Genomic DNA, 22,919 nt, shown 5'->3' on the forward strand with positions numbered 1-22,919 from the left:
GGATGTAGTTGCGCATCCCGATATTCTACTGTCCCTAGTTCAAGCTCCCTTGGAAAAATATTGATTTAAATATTTGACTACGAGGCAGAGTGAACCAACGCTTATGATCGCACAGAGTCTATAGAGGGTCATCAATAAGTAACGTTACAACTTTCAAACAACTGTATTTAAAATTCCAACACAAAACTTCGTTTCTAAACTTTTCGTTCCTAAACTGTATTTAACGTCAATATTTAGCGTTAACTTACAATATGTTAATAAATTAAATATTTGTCAATTTTATATTTTTTAGGCTTAAATTTTATAGGCCATGAATTAAAATTTGAATAAAAAAATAGCTATTGTAGAGCTCTTCAAATCGGGCAAGTCAAGGATTGATTTTGCAAGGACTTAAAAATTAACAGAATGTTGGTCTGGTGAACTCTCAAAAGGCACAAAGAAACTATAAGTGTCAAAAATCGACCTATCCAAAGGTAGCCCTCGAAGCGCCAGAACTTCAAAATTGATAAAAGCAACCAGAGAAAAGGTGCGAAGAAATCCCAAGAGATCCATTCATAAACTGGCAAAGGAGGCGAACGTGGCCTATGGAACCATGTTCACAGTTCTCAAGACAGGTTTGAAACTGAGGTTTGAAACTCAGGTTTGAAACTGCTCAAGTAGGCTGCTTGGAAATCGTATAGGTTTCTTTAGAATTTACTATCTGGCTTGGCTGCAATTGATAATGACATAGCCTAAGCTTAGTCGATCAAGTACACTACCGGTACTCAAAAATGATATACCTAATATTTGGACAACACTGCACACCATAAATTCCAACTCTAGTGCATTTAAGCAATGACGTCCATAAGCAGAAAATAGGCAAAAAGGATTTACTTTCTTCAATCTTGCTTGGACACTTTTCCAAATATGTTGGATTCATTATCATATGCCTGGCAAACGCAGTTTTTCCTGTCAAGGTACCGCAGTTGATCAAGCAAACATAGCCTAATACAAGCTTAGTCAAAGCAGCACTAGTTTTCAAGTTAGAACTCCAACATAACAATGATCGCAAAATACTTGTAAAGTTGTAACTACGCATTTCATTCAAAAATTTGTTTACTTTTAGGTTGATAAATTTTTATTTTTGTAGTAAAAATGGGCCCCCCTCAAAAGTGACAAAACGAAGAACTACTTGTTTTTCCTTTACATTGTTATATGCTATGGGGGAAAGTAGCCCGATTTCCCCCCTCTCGGAGCCCCTGGTGTAGATTATAGTATTTTGCTGCTTCTAGTGGTTTTTGTTTGTTTTTCATATCTTTATCCTGTATTGCGGGAAAGCGGACTAGAGCGCTATGCATCGGTGTACGCCTTCCGACGTACACCTGACCCACGCTGCAGCAATGTCTGTTTCCAGTTGTCTACTCCAGGCCCGTAATTGCCGGGGGGGCTTGGGGGGGCAATGCCCCCCCAAGCTCAAAGCTTTTAGTTATTTCCTTGTAGAAACATAAGCATTTTAAAACGTTTGTCTGACAATCTGCTGCGTTTGGGACGCATAATGTCCTTTCCAAGCAAAAACATGCGTTCCACAGCCGCGCTGGATGGTATTGGTGTGTTGTATTTCAAAAACATGCCTTGAAAACGTTTACTCTGAAAAGTATCACTATTCTAAGCGTGCTGTGATGGTTTAGCATAAATAGCCTAAATCTTTTAGTGAGGTCCACTTCACCAACATCGCTCTTTTCAGGGGCACAGAGCTCTTGAAATAAAGTATCTTCAACCTCCGTGATGACATTGATTAATTTTTCGCTTTCTCTCTCTGATCCCTCGTGCTCGATACTAATCCCTCGTGCTCTTTGTTTCAAAGTTCTAAAAATCCACATTTTCAACTGCTTAAAATTTTTATTTTTTGTCTTGAAAACACCAGGAATGGCATTTTAGAGCATATAAAAGTGCAAAATTTTCTGGGGGGGCATGCCCCCAGACCCCCCTAGGAGGCTCGCGCCTTCGGCGCTCGTCCGTTCCTATCACTTTATGACGTCACATTTAACATCACTATTTACAGCACCCCATGGCCAAAAGTCACGAGCCGCCACTGGTGCATAGCCTTTTACTTCGCAACAGCTTTTGAGCCCCCCCAAGCTAAAATGTATAATTACGGGCCTGGTCTACTCTACTTATGACTTCAATTTGGTACTACCCATTACTCGAAATCGATCACTGGGTAGAGGCAATTATCGTAAAGTTTCTTGCCCAGAGAAACAACAGCAAGTGCGGGTGGCTGGACTCGAACATGCAGGCTCTCGACTGCAAGCCCAACGCGCTAACCACTCGGCCACTGCTGCCGACTTTGTAGTTTGTTGCTTTGTATAATGCAATTCGCAATGTTATATCAATATAAAGTCCGCCCGTTAGCTCAGTGGTTACGCGCCCGACTCAAGATCACGCGGCGCAAGTTCGACTCTCGGGGTGTGCGGTTGAACAACGTATTTCATGACTGCTCTCCATTCAGCGGCAGTGAATGGAGTAATTTCCCGCCAATCTCGGTTATCGGCCATGTGTCAAGAGCCTCTACCTATGCGAAACTACCAGGAATAACCAATCAAGGCTTTGTCAGTCCGAGGATAAAGATTCAAAACCAACCCACCCATAAAATGTGGGTTGTTGTGCATACCCAAACAACAAAAGGTTTTGAGTGACAACTGGCAGCACTGCACCAGAGACTGAATACTGAACTGAAAGTTGTCTGAAACCTCTGAAACAATGAGTAACATATTGAGTATATTATATATAATATGGATGGATTGGAAGCAGATAGCCTATCCTATGACTTATTGTGAGTCAAGTCAAGACAATTTATTTTGTTTCAACAGCGCCATATATTAGCAAACAAGCAGAGGAAATGTAATTGTCCAAACAATGCATTGTACAACTGTTGGTTTAGGCTAGTGATCTTGATAAAAAAATTGCGCGAAAAACATTGCAGAAGTCTAGAAAAAGGTGGAAGGGACAAAACGTGGACTTTATAACGTGCATGATACCAAAGCAGGACAATCAGTTTAAAATATGGCACGGTCGCAATACCTTACTAACAAATGAATGATGACAGTGGTGTATCAATTCTGTGTTCGGTTTATGCTGAATAGCCTACTATTTTCTTTTTAAAATAGAAGTGCCGTAGTTTGTATCATTTATTATTGCAATAAAACTAAGCACAGTAACCTATAAATTGATATATAAACACCCAGTCATTGTGGTGTTTATATCAGCACCCATAGTCAACTGTGTATCAAAGGGTGAATACACACTGTCTACAAATGGAACAAAACAAAGTTGTAAGTACTAGATAATACATTGCTACCCTATTTTTTTTAATAGTTTGATTAGGGATATCTAAAGATATCTTATTACAGTACTATTATCGGTAGTTAGTTATCCCTGACTTTGATCTATTTTAAATAGGCCTAAGGTACGCTATGTACATGTGCATATTTACGACCTTTGACATAATTGTGTCCGATTCACAAATTTGAAAATAATTTGATAGAAAAAAAAAAAACGGAGCTGGTATACCGTACAAGCCCCCCCCCCCCCCCCCTGGTAACTCATGACAAAGACAGGACTCGACTAAACATATAGGGTGAAACTACTTTTACCAAGGGGGGGTCGGGACTTGTATACCAGCTTCAAAAAAACTTAACAGTTTATTTATCAATAATGTTATCTCAACTTGTGTAAGTTTTATTTTTTTATGCTAACTAGCCTACCGTATGTAACTTGTTTTTTAGTTTTGAAATTATGTTTTCTTTATAAAAAATAAAATGAAAAAGGGCATCCAGACTTTCAAGCGGCTTAAAAATAAAGTTGTCAATCAAAAGTGCTTTTATCAGGGTCCGCATGTTTTTGCTGTCATTGCATTATTTTCTGCATGTTTTTTACGGATCATTATTAGTCAGATTGTGTAAAATTATTTCGCCAGAATGACAGTGGTGCTTGGATGCATTTTGGAATTAAAACAGGCTCAATCACAAAATGTGCTAGTGTAATTTTAATACTTACACAACAATTCCACCAATTTATTACAGTACAGCTACCGCAAAATGACTTCGGACCTTTCTGAATTTTCAAGAAAAACAATTATTTTGTATACAATGAAACCTTTTAATAAAAACAATCGACATTTCTTAACATTTTGTTATTGTTGAAATCTTCTTCACATTTTTCACAATCTTCGCATTATTAGTCATAATGCTTATTGTTAATCGTATGATCTGATGAAAAATGTACAGCTACAAATCTGGCGTAAATTTTGCTGTATGCAAAAAGGACCAAAGTCATTTTGCAGTACGGTAGCTGTATATCTATGAAATATCTTTCTAATAAAAAAACGTGTATATGTAACTGAAAACTGTTTAAGTTAACAAATAAGATTTTCAAAAGTCTTTGAAAAAAAATGGTTACAAATGCACACAATCACACATAGATTATATATTTTGTGCGTTTATATTTTTTTAATTTGCAGTGGCTATTCTTGTTGTGTATGGTTCTATAGTTAAAGCCTCTGAGGCATGAAGTCTCTGAATGCTCTGAGGCTATATTCATCTAAGTACCAGTAACTCGAGTAGACTATGATATATATAGCCTACTTTTTTTACTTTGTTTTTTCTGCAACAGCAGAAAAAATCTGCCTTTGTTTCTTCTGATCTAGCTGTTTTCAGCAGCTTAGATGGCTCATCTCTCATGTCTGTCAATGAAATTCCACAGGACCTCGGTTTAACACAGCTCAAAAGTGTTTATTTTTTTGCAATCTTGTTGCAACTAATTAGTTGTGGGAATGTTTTATTGTTTATCCAAGTATTGAGAAAGCTTTGAGAACTTAATCCTGGCAGTTTTGCTTATTATTATGCAATTATGCATGTGTAACTTTCTATTTTGCAAGAAAATATGTTTGAGCGGCTATGTCATGCTCGCGTTTTGTATAGTGATTATAGCCTTAGAGACTATTTTCACCATATGTGGCAAATATAGCCTCTGCATTTTTAATGTTATTTACTGGACAATTTTATTTTTAAAGGTTTCATTTGTACAGCATGGTGTTGTTATCAATTTTTACATGCCAGAGACTGACAAAGATCGTATGATCCATGGCACACTGAGGATTGTGGAAAATGTGAGTTTTATGAGCATCTTTATCCATTGACTTGTTGCAAAACATTTTTAACTTAGCCTACAAACTGTTTCACAGATTTACTGAGGTAAAACCATGCTGCAGAAATTTAGACATGTTCTTTTTTAGGGAAGTTTAAATCAGCTTGAATGGAAACCAGAAGCTCTCATTTGTTCTGAGCCAATTTCAGAAAATGATATACAAGTCCTTGACGGCTCAAGCAACGCAGAAGTTTCTAGTGATGAAGTTTACAAAAGGTGCTGTAGAGATATGCATGCATAATATGCTGGTAGTATTTTGTGTTAGCCTTTCTTTTGTAGGTTGAGCCATTGTAGCATTGGTATTTGGTAACATCATGATTTTGATATATGTACTGTAGAAGTGTAGAAGTGTACATCAAGAAATCATAAAATAAAATACATTTTTGTGGGTTAGGCTATAGGAAGCTGTATTGTTGAAATAATGCTATTGAGTAGCCTATACTATATCATACACACCAAATAGCATATCCAATATAAGCAGATATAAGAGCAGTTTCTCTTTGTTGTGAATCTAAAACAAATTGCATGAGAATCTTAGATGCAGAAAGCACCATAAAATTAAAAATTGATGCCAGCTTCATGCTTTTTTAAAAATATGCAATATTTGGTAGGTTCGGTTCAGGTTTAATTAAGTGGTTGTTGTTCTGTCAACAAGCTTATTTTGTATTTCTTTCAGTTTAAATTGGATTTTCTAACACTAGAACGACTAATATTTCAAAGTCAACACTTTTTAATTTTTGGCATCTGAATTTTGCATGATTTATTTTCCCATCGCCATGAAAGTTTCAGTAGTTTCCTGTATTGCACAAGCTTAACTTTTGAACTGAACATTGGGATAATCATATTTTTTTTATCAGAGGATATATATACCTCCAACAACAGAGAAGTCGAATTTGATACCAGCTGCGTTTTGGTAGCATTACTGGTACTCAGATTGTGTTTTTAATGACATCATAAAAAAACAACAACAGATGAGTTGTATTATACATACAACAATTGAGAAATTTTTTTGTGGCAGGGCGTTTTACAAGCAAAAAAATACAGACAGGCACTTTACAAAATATATATATATATATATGAATTGTGAACGTTCAACTTCTTGACAAATAGCTACCGTAGAGACGTAGACACTTGTCAAAATAGGTTGGAGGTAGCTTGCACCATGATGAGGTAAACTGAAAGTGTTCCATTATCCATGACGGTTTTATACTACTGGCATTCGCTTAATACACTCTATTTTCTTGGAAAGCCAATGCCTATGTTGCAAGAGGAGTCTGACAATGGTGGGTTGCATGAACAATGTAGTGAAGAGCTATAACATCCTAATGATTCAAGCAGCTCATCTGATGAAGATGAAGAAATGACTTAAGGTTCAGTGCAATTTTCAAGAAACAGAGACAGTTGAATTCCTCTGTTGGCACCAGAGCTGTCTGCACTAATCCACCTAATATTGTGCGTGTAAAACTTGGGGTCAATCAACTTTGCTCTTCAACCTAGAATTGCTAGAAGTCCCTACAAATACTGGGAATTGTCTGATGATAATGCGATGCCAAAGAATATATATGATATACTAGCAGTCTAGCACACACCAGTGACCACAAGAAAAGCCAAAAAAGTAATAGATTTTTATTGTCTTTGAAAAAGCTAGAAGTATTCATAGCTGAATGGAGCCTTATCACTGACAAAAAGTTAGTTATTTCCTACAAAATACAGATGCTCATTTATTCTTTTTATGCTATATAAGCCAGATAAATTTGAAAGTTTTGGATTATAGCAAAAGTCAGATCCAACTACGTTTGCCGTTTGCAATTATTTGCCTTAGGCAGCAAAGTTAGCCGTCTTGAGTTTATCTTGCAACTGGTTGATGAGCTGAGTACTGAGTAGTGCACTAGTGCCTTTGCATGCAAAAATCAGATATAACATATCAGAGGAAGAACTTCCCAGATCTTATTAAAAACAACAAAAATGTGTTGGTCAACAAAACTACAATTGTAGTTTTAAGAATTCACAATTTGTTAAATAAAAGTTATAGTTCAAACTTAGTTCAGCCTGTATCAATTGTTGAAATTATTTCAAGACTGCAAAAGATATCACATATTTTTAGTAATTTTTGGTTCAAGATAAATGTTACACAATTAGTTGACATGCAATTCCTGTGGTACAAACTTACTCAGATGGAAAGCCTGTGTTGTAATCGATTCTTAGTTGACACATGCACTGCCTTTTCATATATTTTCTTGTTCTAAACTTTTTTTGTAATTATATACCAAACACTGCCTTTAAATTTGTGGTATATTGTTTCATGACAACTTTGTGTTGTTTGTTATAGTGCTATGGAACAAGAAATTACATCAGAAATGCGGATGCCTTTGGCTGATATGAAAAATAGTTCTGATCCAGACTGGTCAATAATTTCTAATCAAGGCTCGGCTCAGGAAAACATAAACGATGAAGCATGTGAAATCGAAATGGATGTGGTTGCAACCCATTCTACAGATGTTCGACCTTACAATATATCCGTGCCTCTAGATCAGATTCATTTGATAAAACGGTTTGTAAATGTTCATTGTTCATCTTTATGATCCAAATGCTCTATATCGTAATTATCAAATACGTTGCCTTGCTTTTGTTTTAAGCTCACTTTTTACTACAGTAGGTTATCTGGTTGTAAGTATATTATTATATACACTGTATGGACGCGGAATGGCCCGTTTCGGTGAGTCCGATTCGGTGAGTCCGATTCGGTGAGTCCGATCCCTATTCGGTGATTTTTTCATTTTTTTTTAAAATTATCAGGTACCGTAGCCTAATTATCATTGCCGTTTTAGGGTTAGGGGTTAGAGGTTAGGAACTCACCGAATAGTAGCAGACCCGTATGGACTTGGACGTATTGACAAAAAGAAACAGCTTTCATGCGAGTTACAATCATGCACACTTGTTTTTTTATGTGACTTTGCATGCCGCTTATAGCACTGTGGTACAGTTTAATGGTGTTTAGTATTTACGCAAGTCATTAAAACAGAATTTTTATGTTTTGAATAGTTGAGTAATGAGTAGGCCTATATATATGTAATTTTGCAATTGTGCAACAGATCAAAGAAAGAGCTTGGGTGGGAGTATCTGATCGTGGAGCTTTCAGACGGTGTTTCATTGCCTACTTTTCATTTTTTTAATGGTGGATGCCAACAATTTCTTAAAGCTCTCGGCATTTATGTCTGTACTAATCCGTGAGTATGTTCAATGTGCTTTTCATGTGCAGACAGTGGTCAGTATGAAATATAGTTTCACTGGACCCTGGCATTCGTCAAAACATTTTAAGCTATTTTTTTTGAGCTTTGATGTTCCACAATCCACAGTGATCTCGAATATTTTAAAGAAACGATTTATTATTACACTGATTTAAAATACTTTAAAAAGCAGTGATGTTACAACAAAATTTTATCTTATTTTTGTTTATTCTATGATGTATCATTATCACTCATCAGTGACCATTGCTTTTGCGCCCGAATAGTATGAATAAAACATTGATAACTGTACTGTGTACTACACTGCAATATGGTTATGTTTTTAGGAGATATCATTAATAAGTGTACTTAATGAGTGATGTTTCATTTTGAAACAGTCTGCAGTAACAATATTTCAAAATTTACTTTCTAACTTCAAAAACTTTGTTATTACTAAGTTTCTGTGTAAACACTGTCTGAATTTTTGTGAGCTAAATTAAGGCCACCTGAAGTTGTTTGAATATGCTGTATAGTGAGATACCCTACCTTTTGCCCAAAATAAGGACGATTATCATTTGTGTAAAGGCAATTGTTTAGTTTCTGTATAGACATTGTTGTCTTACAGTTTGCTGGTTTGGTTTCACGGTGTTAGATGAACATTTCGTGCAGTAGGTTAGCTAGTATACCACTATGCCAAAAAGCTTTGCATATTATACGTCATGCATGAGTGCTTAATCTACACAAATGTAACATAATTCAAATTCAACTCAGTTTTCCTGTTGAGATTTAACAATCCAAATTTTGTAGGTCCACTAAACACCCGAACACCATTGAGGTTTCACCTCACAACAAAAGCGCCTTAACCATGTCATTTGACGAACTGAACATATTTGGAGAGAATGCCATGCCCAAGCTGTCAACCAGACTCTTACAGGTTAAGGATCTTGCTTTACTGTTACTACACGTTTTGCGAATGCCATTGTGGGTCCAGGCTTGTGAAAATTCATTTGTTTTTAAATTAGCCCAAGTGAAACGGGTTTAATTTCATGTTGTTGTTTTTTGAAATAAAAATGCATGAAAAGTTATCTCGACACAGACAAAAGAAGCTTTGTATGAATTTAACGCAGTGTAGTGTTGTCAAGAATGTTTTTATAATACTGTACTCCCTTTTGCTTTCCAATGGGTAGCCTACAACATTCTTTTTATTCCATCAGCAACCGGTGACGTCAGCGTTCAGCGGCTTTTCTCGGGTGACCAACTTCCTGCAAGACATTCTGAACCCTGCCGAGCAACCGCCCCAGTCCCGCCCTGCGAACGAGAGAGCGACGCTCATAGATGATGATTCAATTGATGATGTTGGTTTGAGTAGATTTCAGATCAAACGAGAAGAAGACGAAACTGGAGGATATGAAGTCATCACTTGCGTATGATCCGAATTACTGTAAAAGATGCCTACAATCGCTCATGTTGTCTTTTGTTGAGTATCTTATGTGTCAAAGTCTCATTGCGCATTTTTTAATCGGTAACTTCAGAGTACAGGTGATTTTTTTGCAAATTTCTGTGCATTTTATCAGTTGAGGTTGTTGAGTGTTATGCAAGCACTCAAGTAATCAGATGCACGACTTTATGCCGCGGTCCGAATGACTCCATCCTTAAGCCGCAAGACATGATTGTATTTATTTTAACTACATTTATTTATAGGTAATTTTTGGTCTATTACATTTGAAGTTTTACTCACTTTCTAGTAAACGCATTGTAACACAATCTGGCCATTTTTACTTCGTGCGAAACACGAAAAAAGTCATGTTCAGACAAAAGTGAAGACATGTGCAATTTGGCCAAGGACGCTTGGTTTTCCTAAATTCGGCAAACGGATTTTAAAAATATAGCTACTACTGTGACAAACAGTAAATTTATATAATAAAGTAGCTTGTTTCTACAACGTGTAAGCTGATGTCTAGGAGACTTGTATAAGTAAACTTTGTCATGCGATTGAGTCGTACTTGGTTGGTGCAAACTTCACTCATCCCACAAAAACTAGATCAGCTGATTCTACTTACTACGCTGATCTACTGCTTCATGCAAAAAAACTAAGCTGTGCACATGGTTTACTCGGCTGGTAATAATAGTCTCAAAGTAGTCATCAGAAGTATTCAAAAAATAACAATTAGTTTTAGTAAGAAATAACCAAGCCTCGCGTTATTCATGTATTGCAGCATTCGAGTCTTGCGGCCAAGGAATGGCGTCATTTGTGTTCGCGTCAAGTAATCGCTGAACAATCAAATATTTTTTTTTATCTTAAATACAAGTTAGACGTGGTGTTTGCTGCTTGTACAAAGTTGTTATATCTACTGACCTACAATGTGAGAAATGAAGCTTCATATCAGTGGTCCTTAAATTTTATAACTCCATTGTGGTGGACATGTCATTAGATGGTATTATTTGGGTTGCTTTGCTCTTTAGGCTCAACTTGGTCCACGTCCTACACCGTTTCGTGACCCCCCCATCAGTGTTGATTATTGGAACAGCCACAAAGACGAGCTAGGAAGAATAGTCGGAGTGGATGAAATTAAAACTGCCATTTTTAAAGGAGTAAGTTATTCGACACTCCGACAAGATAGGGTGGAACAATCATGTTTTGCAAACAATGACTGTTGTCTCCCGCTTGCGATTTTACTGATTTAACTTCCAAAGTCTCTTTCTGCAACCTTTGATAATGCCATGTTAGCAAATGGTGCCTTTAATAATCTCAAGCCTGCGTTTAGGCATTTTAGTTTTTTTGATTATTTTGTCTTAAAAGTTGGTTTAAAATGTTTCCTCGATTGCCACGGATAAACTTCCAAATAATGCAGTCATCCTTAGACATGGTTTGTATTTAATTTATGTTGATATCAAGTATATTCGACACAGTGGCATGTTGCTTTAAGCGCTATGCAATGCAGGTATTCACAATCTTTTCGGGTGCATTCTTACTGAACTGGATGTTAAAATAGAACGAAAACCAATGACATTTTCCACGGGAATAGATATTACGCTCGTTTTCCGACTCAAAAGACGAGCTGTTTATTCATTGGTCTCAGTGAAGCGGCAGTTGCAAAAATGTGATTAACTTTAATTGGCTTAGTGGACCCACTCGATGGCTAAGTGGTTAGTGCGTCCGCCCCTGAATCGGTAAGCATGGGTTCGATGCCCTGTCAGATCATACCAGTACTGAATTTTGTTTCTGCTTGGCATTCAGCGCAAGGAATGCATTCAAGATAATAATGTATTCGGACTCACTATATCTGCTTTGCATATCTGCGATGGATGTCGTGCTATAGAAAAACACATTATAAATATAACTGTATTTCAGGGAGTAAGCCCCATCCTCCGAAAGGAAGTGTGGAAATATTTGTTGAAGTACTATCCCTGGCACATGACCAGAGATGAACTGAAAGAACACAAACGAAAGAAAGAGTAGGTGTCAGAAGTATTTGCATATATCAAGCTATGTAGAAATAGCAATGAATAAAATACAATTCAGTAGATACGCCACAAAGGAAGTCACATTCTCCAGGTAGCCCGTCACTGAGATGATTGTGACCATCATAAACAATGCATTGTTATACCGGGTTTGTATTTGTAAAATAGTTATGAATAAAGCTTTGCTATAAATCTGCATACGTAAAACTCTTACAATAGTTTCCAGGTAAAGTTTAGTTTTAAATTGATTGCGATCCTAATACATCAATTTACCTAATTGCCAAGGGTCAAATATTGAGTTATTGGTAGTTCAGAAAACATCTCCTAGATGTAAAACGTATAGTCTTCGTGCCGGAGACTCATACGAAGGGAAATACAGTTACAGCAGGTGGAAGGGCTGGTTGGATGTAAGCATAGAGCTGAACATTCATTTCAGTAACTATACCTGTGTGCATAGGCGCCGACTCCGGAGGGGCGGCGCCCCCCGTGAATTTCGCTCGGGGTGGCTGCCCCCCCGCAAATTATTTAAAAAAAAATCCTAAAGCAAATGTTTCTAAGTTCAAATTTGCGTTAGTTTGACCTTCATTGCGGATCGATCTCAATTAAAAGATCTACTTGTTGCAACAAGAGCGCTGCTCCTAAGATAACAAAAGAAACAGAAGTACGGTAGCTGATAAACGCCAGCATGGTGCCGTTGAAGCATTGTAACAATAATTGAAAAACGTTTTTCTTGATTTCTTCCGCTTTGTTTTTTCTTGGGAGTGTCAATAACGGGGTGCAGTTTGCTCAGTGTAGTATCTACGCGTATTAAGAGCTAAAGTTCAAAGTGACTAGCATATAATTCGAAGTAGCCTACAGGCCTCGAAATTCGTTTTTGTTGACGGCGGACAAATGTGTCCGGTTTGACCAGCTATCTCGGTGGACAAATCAAGTCTCACGGCGGACACACCAGTTTTAGCCGTCGATCGTCATGCTTAATCACTTTATCTTGATAATAATTCTTCGCCATTTCAGAACTATAACTACGGTTTTAGAAGGCTTTTTAAAAAATCAGTAAAGTCACTCTGAAAGGCTTTCATCAGACCAACGACTTGCGCTTGAAGAGTCAAAGCGCCGTGTAGCTGGTCAATACGTCACATAACTGATTAACTTCCCCCGAACGAGGTCGTGTGGCTTATTGCGTCACAATACTCTGGGCAGGAGTCGGAAAATTTCTACAATAAAACTTAACAAATTTTGCTGCATCTTACTGTAATAGCGTACTCGTATAATCTAATTTAGTAACCAACCTTGCCGTATCATTATTACTCGGAGATCAAAGCCAGATATTGTAACGTAATACTTGAACTAATTTACGCGTGATTAGTGTAGAAGTACCTGTACTCCTATCGATTCTTAGCGAAGAATTCACCTTTGTTACGCTGATTCAATGTCATCAATCGTTGAAGCAATGTAAAAATCGAAAGTTTTCCTCCTTGAATGGAAGCTAAGGGATACAGTATTCACATTTTCTAGATGCGCGCTAGAATGTGCTGGAAAATATATTATTGCAATACAGTAATTGTTCGTGCTATGCAATGACGATTTGTATCGCTAGTTCCTGTGTTGTTTCTCGGCGGACAAATATGACCGATCTAAATGGTACTTCCCGCGGACATCACATGCTGTGACGGCGGACATGTCCGCCGGGACTTTCGAGGCCTGAGCCTACATTATAAAGCTTGGCGATATACAATGGCAGATAAACGCAAACAAACATCAATGCTGACAAACAAACATCAGCATTTTGAATGTAAGCAATCAGTCGGCTAGAAAGTTTGCCCACCCCCGGCAATTTTCAAAACCCGGCGCCTATGCCTGTGTGTAGCCTTTTCACTCGCCACGAGGTTTTAATTAACTATAATACATTGCAGATATATATTGCATAATGTCAGATCTGGGTTTATGAATTATTTGCCATAAATTTAAAATTTTGAGTTAATGCTGAAGTTGTGTAGTTTAATGGTGAGAGTCTTTTTCCGTGTAAAAGGTTGTTTTGTAATCAGATCAATTTTGCCACACTATCTCATGCGATTTCGTGGAAAATGTGACTTTCTGCGGCTTTACAAAACTTTAGCTTTTTTATTTTTCAAAAACTCTCTTCTGTGACTCAAGTACTTCTTAAACTCAGTTCTTCTCCGGAAGCCCAAAATACTTGAAACTGCATGTTTTCCGCACTTGGATGTTGTTAAGTTAGTTGCTGCATCAAACATTTTCTTTGTTCTTTAGAGACGACTACTACAGGATGAAAGGACAATGGAAATCCATGTCGAAAGACCAGGAAAGTCGTTTCCTTGAGATCAGGTTAGTGTTTAACCTAGCTTTTGTACAAATTTGTGGGTTGTCATGATTTAGAATTTCATGAACTCACGATTTCACACGATAATACTTTCATGAACTCACGATTTCACACGGTGATACCTTCATGAACTCACGATTTCACACGGTGATATCTTCATGAACTCACGATTTCACACGGTGATTTGAGAGTATCATCAAGCATTTAAGTAAAAACGTCATTGATGAAAAAACAGCTGGATAGTTTTAAATTTTTCTTTTTGTATTGTGTTTTCTCGCTTCGTCGATTGGTTAAAAAAGAACCTTTGCTGTGGCTCACAAAGTCAATATGATATAGTTAAAGGTTTTTCGACTTTATCTTAGGAAACGCAATTTTGAAGTTTTTGTTGTTGATCATTGTGAATGTGTAATTGTTACGCTTTAATTTAGATTTCAAGTAAATTTTTGACGATAAAACATAATTAATAACTTCTTTTAACTGAATAGAATAGACCAAACGTTAGTTTAAAAAAATAAGAAAAAAACATACTGTCAAAAAGTTTTTAATCAAATGAAACTGTTAAAAAGAGACACTGACCTTTACATTTTGAATGGAGGGCACTGTACCGAAAGCGCAAGCAGTGCGATATTTTCTGATAATAATTTTTTCGATTAACTCTAAAAAAATACGCTAATGGTCAAAAAGAATACCGAGGAACTTATGAACTTGCTTGGGTTGAATGAGAATGTTGATGAAGTTGGCTAAGGCGAATGCACTGAGGCGGTATGGGTAATGGGCATGTTTTGAGAAGGGATTAAGATAACTTTTTGAGAAGAGCGTTGGAGTTGCGAGTAGAGGGTCGTAAGAAACAAGGAAGACCCAAGAAAACGTGAAAAAGGCAAGTTGAGGAGGAAAGCAGCAAAGTCGGCTTGACAAGAGAGGATGCTTTAGAACAGTGGTTCTTAACCTTTTTTCTATCAAGCTATGTCTATCTATCTATCTATAGACATATCTATCTATGTCTATCTATCATTATTTCTTCAATAATGGTCATGTGCCTCGCGCCCCGCTAGATTTTAAATAAGTATATATCATACCAAAAAAATTGCATTTTTGTCTGTTTATTGTACACATCAGTGAGATAGTTGACAATGCTTCTTAGCGACTAGATTTTTAATGCGAGGTTCAACTCCTTCAACTCTCAGCCTGTTTCTGTACTTGGTCTTGATGGCAACGAGAGCACAAAATGCAGCTTCACGAAGATACGTGGATCCAAACATTGTTAGAATTCGAAGAACCCGAGTTGCGATAAGAGGGTAAACACGAAGGTAATTGGCCCAGAACGTCTCACGTTCCAGTTCTTTAAAGTCTTCTTTAGCTTTGGAGTTGAACTTCATCTCAAGAAACTCCTCTTGTTCTTTTTCGAAAATATCAACTACTTCGCATTGAAACGGGTTTCTGATGAACTTCCAGGTTTTACGCTTCTCATGCAGATCTGGAAAGTATTTGATGAACTCCGCTTTCAATTAAGGTGGGTTTCTATTTGTTTCTTCAACTCAGACTCAAAGTTACCATCTTTGAGAGCAGAATCCAAGTTACTGAAGCTCGCTGGATTTCCTTGTTCAATTCGACTCTTCCAATCTCGACTCTTTCAGCGCAAAATAGTTTTGTAAAGTTCTGGTCTAACTAATAAAGCAAGAATTACTATATATGATACAATATTAAATAAGATAAAATACAAAATATGACGAACAGGTTAGGTTCTAGGACATTAAAGCAATTAAAAAATAAATTGAAATTGTAAAGCTCGCCCCCCCCCCCCACCCTGAGAGATGCTTCACGCCCCCTGGGGGGGCGCGCTCCCCCGTTTAAGAATCACTGCTTTAGAAAGATCGATATGAAGACTAGGGGTGAAGGCGATTGCGGCAGATGGATATGGATCCAACCACCTTCGGTAACGGGGACATAACCGCATTGAAACTGAACTACTAAAGTCGTTAAAACTTCACAATTCTGATATGCTGAGCAGAAGTAGTCTGAGCCTACTTTCACCAAACCTTCAGTAAAACACATTTGTTTTTCTATCACGTAATATCACGTTTTATCTCTTCTTGTTTCATTCTATTATTTTGCTTCAAGTTTTGTTTCACTGTTTCGAAAGAAACTGCTTTGGGTAGCATCTTTAAGCAGACGCTTGTTTCGGCAAAAACCATACGCAGCACCGGTGTGTTTGTTTGACTTCACGTCTTTTTTAGTTGCTGATATTTCCTCATTTTTTAAAGGGACCACAAGAGTCTGATCCAGAAAGATGTGGCACGAAACGATCGATGTCGTCCGTTTTACAAAGAAAAAGAAGGCGTCGGTGTGAACATGCTGTACGACATCCTTGCCACTTACGTCATGTACAATTTCGATCTTGGTAATTTTTACCTGGGACACCACTGTTCGAATTGTAGTTAACTTTATGAACGTTATGACCTGTTGGACGAAATTAAACAAAGTTGTGCTGGATTTGCGCGGTCTCAATCTCTTGTGTGTCTGATGCCATACGCCATTTTTTTTTTAAACTAGTTTCAAGGTTTTCCAAGAATCTAGTTGTCTTTCTTGCCAAACTTTTCGATCTAGGTGACAAGCTACCTTGAAATATGACCTATGACCTTTGTGTAAACGATCGCAGGTTACGTTCAAGGAATGTGTGATATTCTCTCACCCATCCTGGAGTGCATGGAAAACGAAGTTGATGCATTCTGGTGCTTCGTTGGGTATATGGATATTGTAGTAAGTTATCCAAGCTTTTTTGGTTCAAAACATGAACCATCGCATACTTTATTGAGAAAACATCATTCAATCGAGCTAAACTTATTTAAGCTAACAAAGTCGCCTTTTTTTACATCGTTTTAACCGCGCTAGTTGTTGAAGTGATGATGTTGAAGATTGAACAAATGTGACCATCTTGTAAAATCCATCTCGTAAATTGCTGTTTTTGTTGTTGTGTAAATGCAATCATGAAATGTTCAATCGAATACGATGATACGTGGTAACCGTACGGATCTCCCAAGTGGTACGTAATCAGAAACAGATTGAGAACGGCTGCCATAAACGATCGTCCACTCTTTTAATTTTAAACACTTTATTTTTAGCACCGCAACTTCGAAGAAAGCCAACAAGGAATGAAGAAGCAATTGCAAAATCTCCGAACTCTTCTTCAATTTCTTGACCTGAAGTTCTATGATAACTTATCCGATAAGGACTCAAGCCATCTTTATTTCTGCTTCCGATGGCTCTTGCTCAGGTTTAAGCGAGAGTTTTCTTACGAAGACCTATTGACATTGTGGGAGGTAAAGAATACTTCTAGATTTTTTTTTTGTAATTCTGTCACCTCTGGGTAGAATTGATGTTGAAAATGCAAAGTGTTTTGAATGTTACTTTGCCGCTAGATATTATAGGAAAGTGCGGCACAATGCGTTCCAAATGAAAAGGTCTTAGCGTTCGACTCCCTGTATGACTAACCTTTTATCTTTAAGCGAGACATTCAATGTTCGTTGCTTATCCGATGTGTCCAGAGCAAAGGTAAACGTGGTTCTACACTTGATTCCAAGTGTCGGGAATGGGAAGATAAGTTCCTCATTAAACTAAGCCTTCAGCGCTAATGAGAGTAGGATGGCCAGTTCCTTTCTCGCGGCCGCTTTTCCTTCAGCAATAATGCCCACCCAATTTATTACACCTTAGGTAGAGGTGAGCGGTGTTTAGTCAAACCAGGTTTGTATTATTGGAAAACCAACGCCTTATCCGTTGCGCCATCCAGAGTGACTTGACTGCATTAACTTTTCTCCCATGAAAATCAAGCATATAAGAAATGTGCTGCGAAACTGAATGAAAAACTGGATGAACTTTGATATTTTCATTTCATGAAACAAACCAAACTTTTCGCCTTATTTTTCTTACAAGGAAGTGATCATACAATTTCTTTGTTATTTGCGGACGTACGTCGTAGTGTGTATTTAATTAAAACTTTAAGTCATTTTTCATTTGTGTGTCGCATCTTTTTATCATAGTTTTGTGTCCAGTTTAAATTCCTTTAAATATTGTCGATTTTGAACAGGTGTTGTGGACAGAGTTGCCATGTCCTAATTTCCACCTTCTCTTCTCTGTTGCTCTTTTGGACACTGAAAGGCCCGCTCTGATGCAAGACGACTGTGATTTCTCTGGGATATTGAAGGTTAGTAGCTTTCTGTACGATATAACGTCTCTTGTTTATAGTGCCTGTACTCTCTCTAGCTGGCTTGTCTCTCTAGCTGTTTTACATTTTACAAAATACAAGTTTGAAACAAAAAAAACGTATACTTCAGTGCTTAGTCATTCTGTTGCTGATCTGACATAATTAACTTACAACTGTCCAAAACAAAAAGTGATGATCTTAGTCTTTGCTTTGCAGCATGTCAACGAACTCTCAGGAAATATTGACCTGGATGCAAACTTGCGCAAAGCCGAAGGCATTTACCTTCAGCTGTCCAACTGCAAACCAGACCTCTCCGATACCGTCCGCAACATATTAGGACTGTCTTGATTTGTTTGTATCACAATGAAGTCTTCACGGCGACCGCATTTATGAGTGAGCAACCACGCTCAGGGTATCCTCACTACACATAGCGCTTGCCCAACTGATCTCTTTGAATTTTCCACCTCAGCACTTCTTACCGTTGGTCGTGGAATTTGTTGAAATCAATGATATTCCAATGATCTTGTTGTTCTGTACAAAACTTTGGATTGTTCTCTGTTATCACATTCAGTATTTTTATGTTTGCGTACTAAGAGAGCGCCCTGCACAGGCATTCCGACCCTGACTCGTCGTTTAACTGTCTGAGGATTATTTGCGCTATACAGCAATGTGCCAATTGCATACTGACTGATGTGTTTTGTACAAATAATTCCTTAATGATATGTTTATACTCTAGGAGCTGGTGAATTACGATGAAGCCTTTTCGCTTACCGATAAACACAGTGTTTTTGTTGCTGGAAGATAACCGCATGTGTGTTTATGGGGACAACCCAGACAGCGAAATTCGTCATTTTTACATTAATTCAACGTCTGCAGACGAATATAAATGTAAAAATGACGGATTTTGGTATCTGGGTATAGTTACGAAAACGATTAAGCCTGAAAACCTTTGGTATAGTCAGTCAACACGGATGTCCTATTTCCTAGAGACCTATCATACACAGGCCTTGCCAACGTGCGAACCTATAGTGATGGCCTTAGATTGATCCAATTTTGATTTCGTACATTAGGCTAAATGTACTTTATATCTACTTGAAAAAAAATTCGCCAAAGTGTGGCCGCTAAGTTTCAAAGCCCTGCATAACTGCTCGTTTCGCTTTAAAAAAATTACTAATTGTTCCATGTTGCCAGATGTTTTTCGGATTTACAACACAAGTGCTAAAATCTGGTTTAATATGATAACAGTGGCACAAAAGTAGCCTGTAACCACACAAAATATTCACAAAGTCTATTTTTTAATCAACTACTGCTACTCAGACTACCAACTTACACTAGCGAATTTGACTGCTTTTGATTGTAGAAAATCAGCCTCCAGTCAAATTTGAAGCTTGCGCGTTGGCATGGCCTGTATATTTAGATCGCCGTGCTTTACGCATTGTTCCTGTGATAAATATCTCTTTTAATGTTTTGTCTGTTTCGATTTTTTTTCGCCTGTTTTTGACGCGCGTTCGTAACTCGTGAAGATTGCAGCTGTTGATTTACTATTGGCGTCCGCACGTGTATATTTATATTTGCAGATAACTTCTATCTTTGTACCTTAATGTAACCTAACGATAGTTCAACAGTGGCTGTATCAAGTCTGACATTTTTTGTAATAGAGGTGGAGCTAAGCCACAACAGAAGTGTACTCTCACCTTGCGATTCACGTTAATTTGAAACGTGCATTGTTTTGAGATTTTTTTCCTTTTCAATTCCTCGGTTCTCTTGATGTTCTGGTCTCTCTTTTTTTGATACATTGACCGCAACTAAATGTTGTATTGGTTTCGCACACATTGTAGAACGCACTCGTTTGCGGCTATCATCCACCTACATGTAGGCTATTTTTTCTACGTTTTGCTATCGCCATCATAGTAATATAAGCAGGATTGCCATCGACATGGACCCCAAAATACTGATAACCGAAAATTTGAGTTTTCACACGAAACGAAGCAAAAATTTTTGAACAAATTTTTGCATTTGTACGAGGTATGACGTATCACATGCCATATTTTTTTGCCAGAAACAATCTGTTCCAGCAGCTCCCTTGTTCGTAGAAAATACTTCGTGTATCTCACGACAGCTCAGGCCGAGGTTTACCTTTTCTATCTTTACGTTTACCAGGAATTTAACTGTCATTTAACTAAGCCTATTCCTTTCCTTGATCCACTGAGCCGAAACAAGAGAGAACACTCGCTTCACAAACGCGTTCTTGACTGGAAGGAAGAAGGTGATGCTAACCAGCTTGTAGAGCAACGGAAAATAGTCGTCTGTAAAGATCTTCATCCACTTGTCCTCAGGTTCATCCTTGCAGAACACATCATCTGGAATCTTCTTGAGCAGAGCATTAACAGCTGAGGCCTCATCGAACAACTAATCCTTCATTGCCGTTGGCGGATCAATTTGCTTCGCCAACCCCTTAACTTCGTCGAACTGAATTGTTTGATCTCTTAGCAGGGTCCAGTTAATGAGCGTTGCATGCTTGAGGCGTTACCACTTGATATATTTCACAAAAAGACAAAAGTTTTGTAATTGTTGAAACTAAGAGAAAATAAGAACTCAAGTTAAAAACAAGGACGTTTCTAAGAAAAATCTATTCCTGTTATTTCTAAGACATTGTCTTTTAAAATAAAGACACATCTTAGAAATCAGTACGGTATGGCAACCGTGAATATAAGCTTAGATTTGTAAACAACCCAGTGACAAAGAGCTGTGTCTGTGATGCTGAAGTAGACTTGCTTCTTCGTCGATCGTGTTTACAATGAATGTAGGTAAATATCCAAACGGAAAATATCCTTATTTTCCAAGGCAGAGGGGTATTTTCCAGTCGGAGTATTTTCCTTACGGATTTTTACCGTTTTGAAAGAAAAACTTCCTTGGTGGTCAGAATTAGTTCTTTTCAATATGCACATCTTTCTGTTTTATAAACACACCCACAAATCGAGTGTTTTTTCTGTGAAGGGATATTGTTATTTTATGCCTATAGTTCAACATTTTTAACCGCTTTCGTCTCTAAAGATTTACTAATTTATTAACCAGACTAACGAATGAATAGAGCTACAAGTTGTCCCAGTGAACAAAGCACTGTTTGCGATGTTACAATCTTTACGGTGTTACAGAAGAACGGTGTTAATACATACGTATTTCTGTTACGTCGAAGAAGTTATTATATGATGTATTTTTGTGGCACATGACAATAATCACGTAAAAACGTCAAATTAAAAAACTGACATGAAAGTCTTATGACTCATTTGACTTGTAGGCTGTCACAACAAATAGTGACTTAATTATTGTGAGTTCAAAAAGAGACTATGAAATTGATGACGGACGGTTGATGTGTGAATCTTCTGACTGAGGCCCTGTATAGAAGCTTGAACCTGGCAGCTTCGCATGCTTGCATAGGCTCACCAATGACACAGTCCCGGTCACTGAGATTGACGGAGTGAAGTTTTCTTCCCAGTGATCGATTTCGAGTAATGGGTAGTACCAAATTTAAGTCATAAGTAGAGTAGACAACCGGAAACAGACATTGCCGTCGGCTGCAGCGTGGGTCAGGTGTACGTCGGAAGGCGTACACCGATGCATAGCGCTCAAGTCCGCTTTCCCGCAATGCAGGATAAAGATAATAAAACAAAACAAACAAAAAAAAAAAACGAAACGTTTTAGATTTCTTGTAGAAGTCCACCTGCAAGATTCGCTAAATTCAGGTACAAATTTCGTTGTTTGTTTGTTATCTTTATCCTGCATTGCGGGAAAGCGGACTTGAGCGCTATGCATCGGTGTACGCCTTCCGACATACACCTGACCCACGCTGCAGCCGACGGCAATGTCTGTTTCCGGTTGTCTACTCTACTTATGACTTAAATTTGGTACTTACGGGAAAACAAATTGGCGATTTTAAGAAGAACTGAGAGAGCGATGGTGAGAGCAATGTGTGGTGTAAAGCTGATGGACAGAAGGAATACCGAAGAACTTATGAGCTTGTTTGGGTTGAATGAGAGTGTTGATAAGTTGGCAAAAGCGAATGGAGTGAGGTGGTATGGGCATGTTTTGAGAAGGGATGAAAATGATGTTTTGAGAAGAGCGCTGGAGTTGCGAGTGGAGGGTCGTAGAAAACAAGAAAGACCAAGGAAAACATGGAAAAAGCAAGTTGAGGAAGAAAGCAGCAACGTGGGCTTGACAAGAGAGGACGCGCTAGACAGATCGATGTGGAGGCAGGGTGTGAAGACGATTGCGGCACTTGGAGGTGAATCCGGCCACCCTGGGTAACGGGGACATCACCGGATTAAAACTGGACTACTACTACCCATTACTCGAAATCGATCACTGGGTAGAGGCTATTATCGTAAAGTTTCTTGCCTAGAGAAACAACAGCAAGTGCGGGTGGCTGGAGTCGAACATGCAGGCTTTCGACTGTGAGCCCAACGCGCTAACCACTCGGCCATTGCTGCCGACCGTTGTTAAATCTTACTTTCGC

At 38.0% G+C, this 22,919-nt stretch overlaps 1 protein-coding gene across 1 annotated transcript; it reads left to right on the top strand.

The window, feature by feature from the left end:
- The first annotated feature begins 3,187 nt into the window (after positions 1–3,187).
- LOC145783455 (TBC1 domain family member 15-like) lies at positions 3,188–21,673 on the top strand. The gene is made up of 15 exons (XM_082595334.1): positions 3,188–3,311; positions 5,051–5,146; positions 5,273–5,400; positions 7,514–7,735; positions 8,277–8,411; positions 9,216–9,342; positions 9,623–9,832; positions 10,872–11,000; positions 11,761–11,864; positions 14,139–14,213; positions 16,470–16,606; positions 16,865–16,965; positions 17,328–17,525; positions 18,290–18,406; positions 18,623–21,673. The coding sequence occupies exons 1-15, from the start codon at positions 3,294–3,296 to the stop codon at positions 18,752–18,754; spliced, it is 1,929 nt and encodes a 642-aa protein (XP_082451460.1). The 5' UTR covers positions 3,188–3,293; the 3' UTR covers positions 18,755–21,673.
- The last annotated feature ends 1,246 nt before the right edge of the window (positions 21,674–22,919 follow it).

This window comes from Aplidium turbinatum, chromosome 14 (genome assembly GCF_918807975.1).
Source record: "Aplidium turbinatum chromosome 14, kaAplTurb1.1, whole genome shotgun sequence".
In the NCBI taxonomy this organism is placed as follows: domain Eukaryota; kingdom Metazoa; phylum Chordata; class Ascidiacea; order Aplousobranchia; family Polyclinidae; genus Aplidium; species Aplidium turbinatum.